Source organism: Abramis brama, assembly GCF_963993115.1.
Source record: "Abramis brama genome assembly, chromosome: 19".
Taxonomy (NCBI): Eukaryota; Metazoa; Chordata; class Actinopteri; order Cypriniformes; family Leuciscidae; genus Abramis; species Abramis brama.
Genome location: NC_139981.1, coordinates 13,482,283 through 13,493,902, shown reverse-complemented (window position 1 = coordinate 13,493,902; position 11,620 = coordinate 13,482,283). Strand labels below are relative to the sequence as shown.

Here is an 11,620-nt window from a genome sequence, read left to right as displayed (position 1 = left end):
ATCTTCTTTTGTGTTTAACAGAAGAAAGAAACTCATACAGGTTTGTAACAACAACGTGAGGGTGAGTAAGTGATGACAGAATTTTCATTTTTGGTTGAACTATCCCTTTAACTCAACTGTTTTTCTATTGCGGACTAGAAATCGTACTGGTGACTCTTATTTTGAAGGTGTGCTTGAAGCCGATTTTGAAAGGGAAATCAGTATCGGATTCACAAAGCGTTTCAGTTGGGAACCTTCCAACCTACAATGTTGGACACGGCGTCGTGAGTAATAAAGTAATGTCCTGCGAAAGTGAGAGGACAGCATCGTTCATTATATAAACGAATGATCGGTAAATGATTACTGTTGCTATTATTAGCCCATCGTATATGGAGTTTAACTTGACAGAATGTCGTTTTGCCTGCATTTCAAATAATTAGCTTAGTTAGCCAGCCGTGGGCGTGGGTTAGCTTAAATGTAGTCATGTGTGAGTGATGTGACTTCTTCAATGTCTACATCACGTGAATGACTGTAACGGTTGTTTTAGCATATGAACCGACAGATTACGCTCATTCATATCAGTTCGTGCCGTGTACAGTAGGACGGGCGAGTCAGCACTTCATTTGAGGAAGCAGCTAGCCTGCGTAGCCAGGACAAGTAATGGAGACGCTATGTTTTAAAAAGATACCGAGTTGCCTTCCTAGACACCATCATAGGCGTATTCGAACAAAAAACTGCACTTCTGCACTAGCTGTCTAGGTAGGCAGCTCACTAGGTGTTGAAACGCAGCCAGACTGCAATTCCTAGTCACTGACAGCCTTATGACTGACACTCGTTTCCCTAAAATAGTTATTCAGCTCTCACTGTCACTATTACATGCACGATGTGGCCATAAGAATGTATTTGTATATATTTGTATTGCACATTTGCATTTGGAAACATTACTTCCGTGTATGGGGGCTGTGTGTGGGTCTAATGGACTTTGAAAACCTGTTATCTCGGTTTGCTGTGCAGCTCTCCAGAGATTATTGTGTGTGTGTTTGTGTGTGTGTTTGTGTGTGTGGTGGGGGGGGGGGGGGGGGGGGGGGGGGGGGGGGGGGGGGGGGGGGGGGGTAGGGGGTAGGGCTCGGCTCAGTGGAGGGAGGTTCTGCAGCACAGGCTGATCTACTTACATGTTTGCAACCAGGGCCCTAGCTTGTGTTATAAGCTGATCTTTTGTCACTTAAATTGAGTGTTTATCCTAAGTATCAACTCAGCTTTCCTTTTTACAAACTTGTCTTTCGGCAGGTGAGCGCTGGCTAAATGACAATGGCACATGTTGGGGCAGTACTTGCAGCAATGGCTGGAGTGATGTCCATTCTCCTTCATTCTTCCATACACAAGATTGAGGAAGGACATTTAGCTGTGTATTACAGGTGAGTTTAAGGAAGTTGCATTGGAAATATCCAGGGTTTCATGCTGCTTATGTTAATCATTCATAAAATACCTGTAATATAATTGTAGGTTGGGGAAAGGCTTGATCAGTTAACTTTGTTTCAGTCGTTCAAAATGAAAATTGTCATCATTGCTTACCTTCATGTTGTTTCAAACATGTATGACTTATTTTCTGTTTAACATAAAATCAAATATATAGAGAAATTTCTTTCTTTTTTTTTGTCCATACAATGGAAATCAATGCTCACCGAAACGTTTTAGCTACCAACATTCTTCCAAATATCTTCTTTTGTGCTCCACAGAAAAATGAAAGTAAAACAGGTTTGAAATGACATGAGGATGAGTCAATGACAGAATTTTCAGTTTTGGGTGGACTATCACTTTAAGTGATAAGTTTATATCTACTTAAAGTTTAACTTTAAGTAGACACTTAAAGTCACTTTAAAGGCACACTATGCAAGATTTGTACCTTAATATAACAGCTTCGCCGCTGGCAAAACCAGCAATGCAGATTTGAGAGGTGGCGCCCCGCCAAATCTCGCGAGAATCACGACTTGCTTTACGGCACGACGTCACATACATCAACAACATATGAAGCAGCCTCTATGGAAGACACTAGCACGCATTTCAGACGTGAATCATGGTTGAGTCGACGAAGAAAGCGTGGGTGGTATTTACGACAGTAACATTAAATACAAGTACTCCACAGCGACTCTAGGGGTCGCTGTGTGACAAAAACGGAAACTGCATAGTATGCCTTTAAGTGATAGTCCACCCAAAAATGAAAATGGCAGTGGTAATGTTATTTCTATGCAAATGAAATTGGTGACATTTATCATTCACTATCATTCATATTAGTTCATGTGTTTTACCATTTATTTTTCAGAGGAGGAGCTTTGTTGACATCTCCTAATGGCCCAGGTTACCATATAATGCTGCCTTTTATCACTTCTTACAGATCAGTGCAGGTACAGATGTCTTCTTTTTTTTCTTTTTTTACAATGGGCCTAATAACAAATTAATTATTGCTCTTATTACAGATTTAAATGTTGCTGATCATGATAATTTTATTTGACTTCTGTAACAAGGGTGGGTTCTTGAGGTTCTTGAATATTTTGTTGAAAATGCAATTGTTTTTCTCTCATATTTGCATCATGTTTATAGACAACTTTGCAAACTGATGAAATAAAAAATGTGCCTTGTGGAACCAGGTAAACCTTCCTTTTGTTGGATGTTCTGTTAAATGTATAATAAATAGCCATCTTTATTTTGCGTGGTATATTTTCTGTGGCTCTTGAATAAAAAATAATAATTTCTCTGTCTTCCACAGTGGGGGTGTTATGATCTATTTTGACAGAATTGAAGTGGTCAACATGCTGGTTCCATCAGCTGGTAAGAGCCTTAAAGTTCCCGTGAACCGGAAGTTGCAACCGACTTTACTTCCTTATTGTGATGTATTTCCAAGTGAAACGGAGGGCGGGGTTTTACTTTAGCGCACCTCCTCTTCATCCCTTGCTCATAGCGCACTGACTGTTGGAGGGGAGTGGTTAAGGACATTTTCAGATTTTGATTAAAGTTTACCATGACAAAACAGTTTTTCTTCTGTGTATTAACTTGCACGGATGAATTGTTCACCACAAGACTAGTAATGTGCACTAGCAAAGTAAATAGGGTCAATTTTGATTTCATGACGACTTAAAAGAGAGAGTTCACCCAAAAATTAAAACAAAATCTCTCATCATTTACTCACCCTCAATCCTCTTTCAAACCTGTATTACTTTCTTCTGTGAAAGACAGAAATAATGCTCTTGTTCGTTTTCTTCACAGTGCTGGAGATAGTGAAGAACTACACTGCAGACTATGACAAGACGCTAATCTTCAACAAAATTCACCATGAGTTAAACCAGTTCTGCAGTGTGCACACACTACAGGAAGTCTACATAGAGCTGTTCGGTGAGTGTGAGTCACTTATGTCAAACAGTTTATTCTATCAAGTATACTGTGAACTTTTAGTTGTTTATATGAGCACTGACGTTTCTGCTGTGTCATAAGTTTCGTCTTTGTCAGAGACTTGCATTTGTATCGTTTTTGTTTGACAGACATAATTGATGAGAACTTAAAGACTGCACTGCAGAAGGACTTGAATGCTATGGCTCCTGGTCTCACTATTCAGGTATGATTTTTAATCCACTGTTTCTTTTCTCTGAGGTTTCAGCTTTGACTTCAGCAGAATTACACACTTACATGATATATTGCAGGCTGTGCGAGTCACCAAACCTAAAATTCCAGAGGCAATCAGAAGAAACTATGAGCTAATGTGAGTGAATATTTATTTATTTTTAATTTTTATATTTCTTATATTATTCTCTGCAGTTTGATTGGATGTGATTTAAGGTATCTCCATATTGTGTGCTTTTAAAATGATAGTAGTGCTGTTTTGCACGCTTTTACTCTGGTAGATTTGAACTCTTTAATATTTGCCAGCGTTTTTGATCATTTTCACAAAATTTTCATAGAATATTTTGTTGTATGAATACCTGAACATATGCAATATATCAAAAGAAAGAACAGACCCTCTGCTTTATAAAAAAACAACAACATTTTATTCTAGCTTCATGCATTTTTTTTTATCAACACTTAAATGTGGAAAGTTTCATAAAAAAGCAACATTTTGAGCAAAAAGCTGAGAAAATCACATTTTGTCAAAGACTACATAGAGATTGGATTCAGAACGATGATCAAACATAGAGTTGAGTCCATCAACACCCCTACAGCAGGAGAACAATTATGGCACAGAACGTTACATTTACCTCAGGAAAGCCATTTAATGACCATAGCACGTTAGTTGACTAGAAAAAGAGCTATAGAGACGAGTATTTTGCTAAATATGTGCACTATATGTGACCCTGGATCACAAAACCAGTCACAAGTCGCACGGGTATATTTGTGGCAATAGCCAACAATACATTGTATGGGTCAAAATTATGTTTTTTTTCCCCCCGATTTTTCTTTTATGCCAAAAATCATTAGGATATTAAGTAAAGATCATGTTCCATGAAGATATTTTGTAAATTTCCTACCGTAAATATATAAAACATTTATTTTTGTGAGTGGATGCAGCACAATCGCGAACATAAATACATCGCGGACATAAAAAAGTGATTTTTCTCAATTTTTTTGCACCCTCAAATTCCAGATTTTCAAATAGTTGTATCTCTGTCCTGTCCTAACAAACCATACATCAGTGGAAAGCTTATTTATTCAGATTTCAGATGATGTATAGATCTCAATTTTTAAAAATTGAGAATTAAATTTTTTTTTTTAAAATTAACCCATGTGACTGGTTTTGTGGTCCAGGGTCACATATTACATATTTATTATATTTGTGTCATTAAATAATTGTTATTACAGTGAAAACCGCATTATACTTAATTTAATTTGTTATTTTTAACCTTTAATAATACCAGCTGATAGGGCTCTCTGTATGTTTACAGCATTATGTGAGATATATTTTTTCTTGAGAAAAATTAACATGTAGGCTATCTACTGTAGCCTACCTAATATTTATCCAAATGAATCAATATTGAATCGAGATTGAAATCAAATCCCAAGAATTGAATTGAAACCGTGAAAATTGTGCTAAGCAATAATAAAAACAGTAGCCTACCAGTCATTGTACCATGTAAACATTGTAACGTTGTCACTAAACTTAATAAAATTCTGTTTAGTTACCAAATGTTTTGACAATCACAATTACACCTATTGTAATGCAAGTTGTTTTTTAAGATCCCCCCCAATCCCCCCCCCCCCCCCCCCTCACCCCCCTCTCGCCCCCTCCCCCTTCCATAATTCTCACTCCAAACTAAACTCAGAAGTTGGCAGCCCTGGTCCTATAGCTCGTCCTAGGTCAACATTTCATTCAGTAACATTAGGCTGTTTAATGTTGATGATCGCGTTATTTTACATATGCATATGATTTCACTTGTTTCTGCATCATTTTTGCATGTGTTTTGATATGGAGATTCAGTACTCTTTCAGAAGATGTGCCATAGCGCTAGCCTGGCTCCGCCCTCCTGCGTACTTCCGCTCAATTTCATTTTCCTTCAGTAACTCCGTCTGGGATTGTGGTGTATTCTTTGGTTTTCTCCGATCAATTTTTAACCGGTCCAATCAGCGAACAGAGGGAGTGGCTGAGAACGATGACGTTGAGATCGTGCGCTAGTTTGAGTTGACATACGTCACGACCAAAAGTTAGCGATTGGTTATGGCAGATCCAGAGTGACTCTGGTCAGATCCAATAGTTTTAAACTTAAACAGAATACCCGCCTACAAGGAAGTTAACGCTTGTCAATGGAGAGAGGCCAGACTCTCTGTACAAATGAAATGTACGAGAGTCTGGTAGAACCAGGCTACCATAGCGCCCCCTACCCTATAATAGTGAAAACACGGAAAGCCGGAAATTCTGTCAAAGGCGGGAAAGTGTTTTCTCACAAATGATGGAAATTTCCGTCAATGGCGGGGAAAGAATTAAAGAGGATTTATTGAGATTTACCGTTCAAACTTTTAGGGTCTTTAAGATTTAAAAAAAAATTGCTTTTATGCTTACCAAAGCTGCATTTATTTTATATAAAAAAAAAAAACTGTAATATTGTGAAATATTATTACAATTTAAAATAACTTTTCTATTTTAATATATTTTAAAATGCAATTCATTCCTGTGATGGCACAGCTGAATTTTCAGCATCATTACTCCAGCGTCACATGATCAATCATTCTAACATTCTGATTTGGTGCTCAAGAAACATTTATTATTAGCAATGTTTAAAACATTGTTGCCTAATATTTTTGTGGAAACGTGTGATAAATCTTTTTGTAGTATTCTTTGATTAATAGAAATTTCAAAAGAGCAGCAGGAAACCTTCATAATATTTAAATCAATTTAATGCATCCTCCTCGCTGAATGAAAGTATTGATTTCTTTCAAAATAAATCTTACTGATCCCAAACTTTTGATCGGTAGTGTACTGAAAATCATCAGGCATCTTGATGTATTGTCCTTGAATGCATGTATCTATTATTACAAATTTGTTTTCTCTGTCTTTTATGATCTGCAGGGAAGCAGAGAAGACAAGGCTGCTTATCACCGTTCAGACGCAGAAAGTTGTGGAGAAAGAGGCTGAAACTGAGAGAAAGAAGGCCATCATAGGTGAGTCCAAACTTACAAATATAATGCTGATCGTGTACAGGATCAGGGTTCTGCCCTCATTCATCTTGTGTGTTGCTCTCATTACAGAGGCTGAGAAAATGGCTCAAGTGGCAGGGATTCACTTCCAGCAAAAAGTGATGGAGAAGGAAACAGAGAAAAAGATCTCTGAAATTGAAGGTCTGGTTTATCTACAGAGCATTTTCACAGCATGTCACACAGAGTATGTTGCTCATCAGACCCTTTTTTTTATTGTAACAGATGCTGCTTTTCTGGCAAGAGAGAAGGCAAGAGCGGATGCAGAATATTACACTGCTGAAAAATTTGCTGAAGCCAACAGGGTAAAAAAACACTTTTTTTTCTATTCTTTTGTTACATTTTTGTGTGTTGCTCAATGTATTTTTTTTTTTTACCATTTAATTTATTTAAGAAAATGTGAAATTGGTGCCCTTTACACGTGAACATTCAGTACTTTATTGTCATAATTATTTCAAGAATTCCTTGGAAGATCTCGTTTATTAGCTTTAAATTTGTTTTAAGTGTTTGTATTAAGTGTATTTACACAGTGTTTAATCTGTAACACTTTACAATAAGGTTTAATTTGTTAACAAAATTAACTAAAATTAATTAGGAATATTTATTTTTATTAAACTAAATTAGTTAATTGTTACATTTACTAATACATTTTTAAAATCAAAAGTTAAGTAAGTGATAATGATGTACATCCAGCTGGTTGTTATCGCAAAATAAACCCTGACAGGGTGATTAGGACTTGCATGACTCTGAAGGGGTTTATTCTGTGATAACAACATTATTCTGTGGATGTACATTATCCCACTTATTACACAGCTTATTGCCACATAAGTAAGTAATTAGACATGAAATATTGAAAATTTAAAAATATTTTATTAGCTCTTTAAATGCAAAGCTTCCGCAGAGAGAGCAAGAGCAGAGTTCAAACTAGACGGACATTTAAGGGATTCGGTAAGGTCATACCTCTTATTACACAGTGTTTCACATAGATAACTATGGGTATAATATATATTGATTTGAGATGAAACTAATTTAAAATCGTTATCTTATTTTCATTACAGCTGCATTTGTATGAAACAAGAGAGAGTGAGTCTGTGATACCGGATGATACTAATTAAATACCTGTACACAAAATATTGATTTGAGTTTTAATATTTTAATAGCTCACCAAATGTAAAACTTCCACGAGGAAAAATCTTTCCCAGTAAGTGTAAACTCCCCGTCTTCAGTGACAATAGCCTGTGTTATCAGTTTTTAGCGGTTGTTATCGGGGAATAGAGTCAAGTATTCCACATAGCCGTGTAATAACATTAGTTAATGCACTGTGTATTAACATATATTTTTATTAACTAACATTAACAGAAATTAATAAATGGTGTAAAAATGAATTGCTCCCTGTTAGTTTACCTTATTGTAAAGTGTTACTCTTTAACATGTAGGTTTAAATCACAGACTGGTGTAACAGTAAGTTTGTTCACTTTTAGTGAGTAAACTATCAATCTAATCTGTTAATTACATCAACGAGAAGGCAAAAAGACTTAATAAAGTAGATTGCATGAAGGAATTTCACTCTTTTTCAGCTTTATACAGAGCTCAGATATCCTTCAATCTAGCTATATTAAGAGAGCACATGGAGGCTGTAGCTGATTCATATTGGTGCTAGTAGTGTCCACTCTGAACACATGGAGGCACATTCACGCATTCCTTCAGTACAGTTGATTCCACAGGAAATGCTCAGATCATTTATCAGACTACTGTCTCCCTCCTCCACAGCTGAAGCTTACACCAGAGTACCTGGAACTGATGAAATATCAGGCCATAGCCTCAAACAGCAAAATCTACTTCGGTCAGGAAATCCCAAACATGTTTGTAGACAACAGTGCCTCCCGTCCAGCCGTGGGCCAGGGTGCGGCAGATTTGATGGAGCAGCTGGAGTCCTTGAGTATGAAAGAGAGTCTTAAGAAAGCGTCCAAGCCCAAAGCCACAGAAGGCCACTGAGGGGCCTGAGAGCTGTCCACCCCCTCTTCCTCTGCAATTTCTCTCTCTCTCTCTCTCTCTCTCTCTCTCTCTCTCTCTCTCTCTCTCTCTCTGGGGCATGGGTGCTTGTGAAGCATGCTGACATGGATGCTTTCCACTCTTCTACTGCAGTGGGGTTGGGTGCTTGGCTAGCTGTGCTGTGAGTCAGTAAGCTGAAGAGACTGTCACACAGAGCCTGTGGTTTTCCAGCAGTCGATTGAGAACTAAAAAGAAATGTCTAAGAACTGTGCTACTGAATATTGCCAGGTTGGATTGTTGCGATTCAAATATAAACAAAATCCCTCCAATGTCCCTAACTCACATCAGCATGCTTTTTCCCTTTTTTTGCTCTCAACTTTTGATTCTCTTTTACAAATTCATGCTAATTATTTTTTAGATGCAGATGCAACTATGTGAAGTATGTGAACATTTCGAGGTTTACCTTTATGTGTTGTCTTTAACATAACTGGAATTATAAGGCATCACACTAATTGAGATCAAAGGCAGTGGCTTTATTAGCTACAATATGATGGGACTCATTTTGTAGCCAACATTTGTCATCTTTTCTTTAATATATATTTGAGAGACACTTAACTCTAAAATGTATATTCTGTCATCATTTGGTCACCCTCGCATCGTTCCAAACTTGTAAGACCATCTTATGTGGAACGAGGATATTAAAAAAATTAAAATAATAATAAAAGGTGTTTTTCTTTCTTTCTTTTTTTGCCCATACAGTGAATGTTGTTGAGGTCCAATATTGTACCTTACTTGGACCCCATTGACTTTCATTGTATGGACAAAAACAGTTTTAAACAATCTTTTAGAATATCTCTTTTGTGTTCCACCGAAGAAATAAAGTCCAACTGGTTTAGGATGACGTGAGGATGAGTAAATAACAGAATGTAAATTTTATTTGGTGATCTACCCCTTTAGAAAAGTCCTCATTTTCATTGTCACTAACTTCATTATAGTTCAAATCTTAATTTAGTTCAGCTACAGCTGCAGAGATCAGTGGCTTTTACATGTGTATGTAAGATTGATCTTGTTTTAAAATTATCCCTGCTTGATTTTTGTTGATCTTTATGAAGACTTTTTCTATGAGCTTGAGACCTGAATACTTGGTGTGAATTAAATTTCATGTAATGTCAGAAATAGTGGGTTTGGTATAGTATTGTGTAGCGTTTGTGGGTGCTCTGTGGATGATGTTGAATTGTTGGTTTATAGAAAGGGTGACACTGAGCATGGGTTTCATAAGATGTTAATGTTTTGTTCCGGGGCTCCTGCCTTTGAAAAGCTATGAGATGAACAGCTGTTTGGTTATAGTCGGTTCCTTTATGACTGAAAATGCCTTTATGCCTTTAGTTGAGCTTGCTCGTTTTGTCATTACTGGAAGGAGTTTATTTCAAAGGGAATTCAGTTACAATAAGGGCTGCAGTATTATTAGGCACTATCAAAGAAATTTAGCATTATGCTGGATGAATATGCATTAATGATCAGACATTGTAACAACATATTAATGCATTTTGGGAGCCAGGTGATGTTTTTCACTGGAGTTGCCCTGAAGCCTCAAAAGCTTCATCAGAATTTCACCACTAGAGGAAGCCAGTGATCTTCAGGAATCTAAAGACTGGACAACAAAGAGTTAAATGACTCCAAAAATGTGGCAATGCTTCTCTTAAAAGTCTGCCTAAGTTGTTTTCATATGCCAATATTAACAATTCATTAAATCAAACCATCCAAACTAGGTTTTGAATAGTGTCTACTAGTGCTATCTCTCAGGAAAAGAGACCTGTGTGCTAACTTGAATGACCAGCTTTTTTGGTATCTTACATTTAAACTCTGACCACTTCACAAACAGATGTAGGGTCATGTTGTCTGTGTGAATCTGTCACACAGCACATCATTTTTCCATCCTCTCCATACTTATCGATTAAAGAGACAAACATTCAATATGTTTAGTTTGAATGTTCCTTTTACATCTACAAACAGTGGCTTCTCCCATTTTCCTCTTAAATTGACTTTTCATTCAATGTTTTCCTTCAAGGTGTAAGATTAACTGTCTCATGATTTTTCTGGCCATATGATCCCTGTGATTCTTATGGTTGATTAAATGAGAGAGGACAGAACTTGACTGCCCTGGAATAAAACCAACTCTGTGAATGTCACTTTTTTTTTATGTCAGCAGAATTTAAGATCCTAATTTTAAAACATTTATATGCAAAATTTATAAAATTTTGACAATGTTTAATTCTGTGAAATAAAACCTATTTTGATACCATGAAATGACTTTTCTTGGTGTTGCAATTATGTGTTCATATTCTTGCCTTGCACATTAAGGAAGAGTACATCATGTCCTACTAAGGAAGTGTTGTGCAACACTTTTTAGAGAAATAAAGAGGAAAAGGAAATAGTTCTTGCGTATGAAAGAACTTAATTCTAAAATGTAAGTGCATGCAAAACTTCCCACTGTGATGTCAAGGTGTTTCATGGTTGCTTAAGTGAAAAGATCTCTCACTCTAATATTCTGGTCTTCAGATGCGAAGTTTCATATGGTATTTATCTGATATGTAGAGTTAGGTGTGTAACCTAATAAAAAAAAAAAAAAAAATGTTGACATTTAAAAGTCATTACTCTTGTTTTTACGGAAGAGTACGGAAGAGGATTAGGGCCAGGCAATAATAAAAAAATAAAAACATCTCGAGATTAAAGTCATTATAATGCGAGATTAAACTCGTTAAATTTCGAGAAAAAAAAGTCGAAATACAATCTTGAGAATAAATCATTACATTTCGAGAATAAAGTCGTTGTGTTTCGAGAAAAAACTCGTTAAATTTCGAGAAAAAAGTCGAAATACAATCTTGAGAATAAACTCATTACATTTCGAGAATAAAGTCGTTGTGTTTCGAGAATAAACATTAAATTTCAAGAATAAAGTCGTGTTTCGAGAAAAAAA

The 11,620-nt window shown here is 36.4% G+C and overlaps 1 protein-coding gene across 1 annotated transcript; it reads left to right on the top strand.

Annotated features, from left to right (window-relative positions):
* The first annotated feature begins 148 nt into the window (after nt 1-148).
* erlin1 (ER lipid raft associated 1) lies at nt 149-10,950 on the top strand. The gene is made up of 12 exons (XM_084092226.1): nt 149-331; nt 1,267-1,394; nt 2,300-2,381; nt 2,578-2,624; nt 2,744-2,805; nt 3,241-3,366; nt 3,513-3,586; nt 3,672-3,730; nt 6,527-6,618; nt 6,706-6,795; nt 6,877-6,956; nt 8,422-10,950. Exons 2-12 carry the CDS (start codon nt 1,282-1,284, stop codon nt 8,644-8,646), a joined length of 1,050 nt encoding a protein of 349 aa, XP_083948352.1. The 5' UTR covers nt 149-331; nt 1,267-1,281; the 3' UTR covers nt 8,647-10,950.
* The last annotated feature ends 670 nt before the right edge of the window (nt 10,951-11,620 follow it).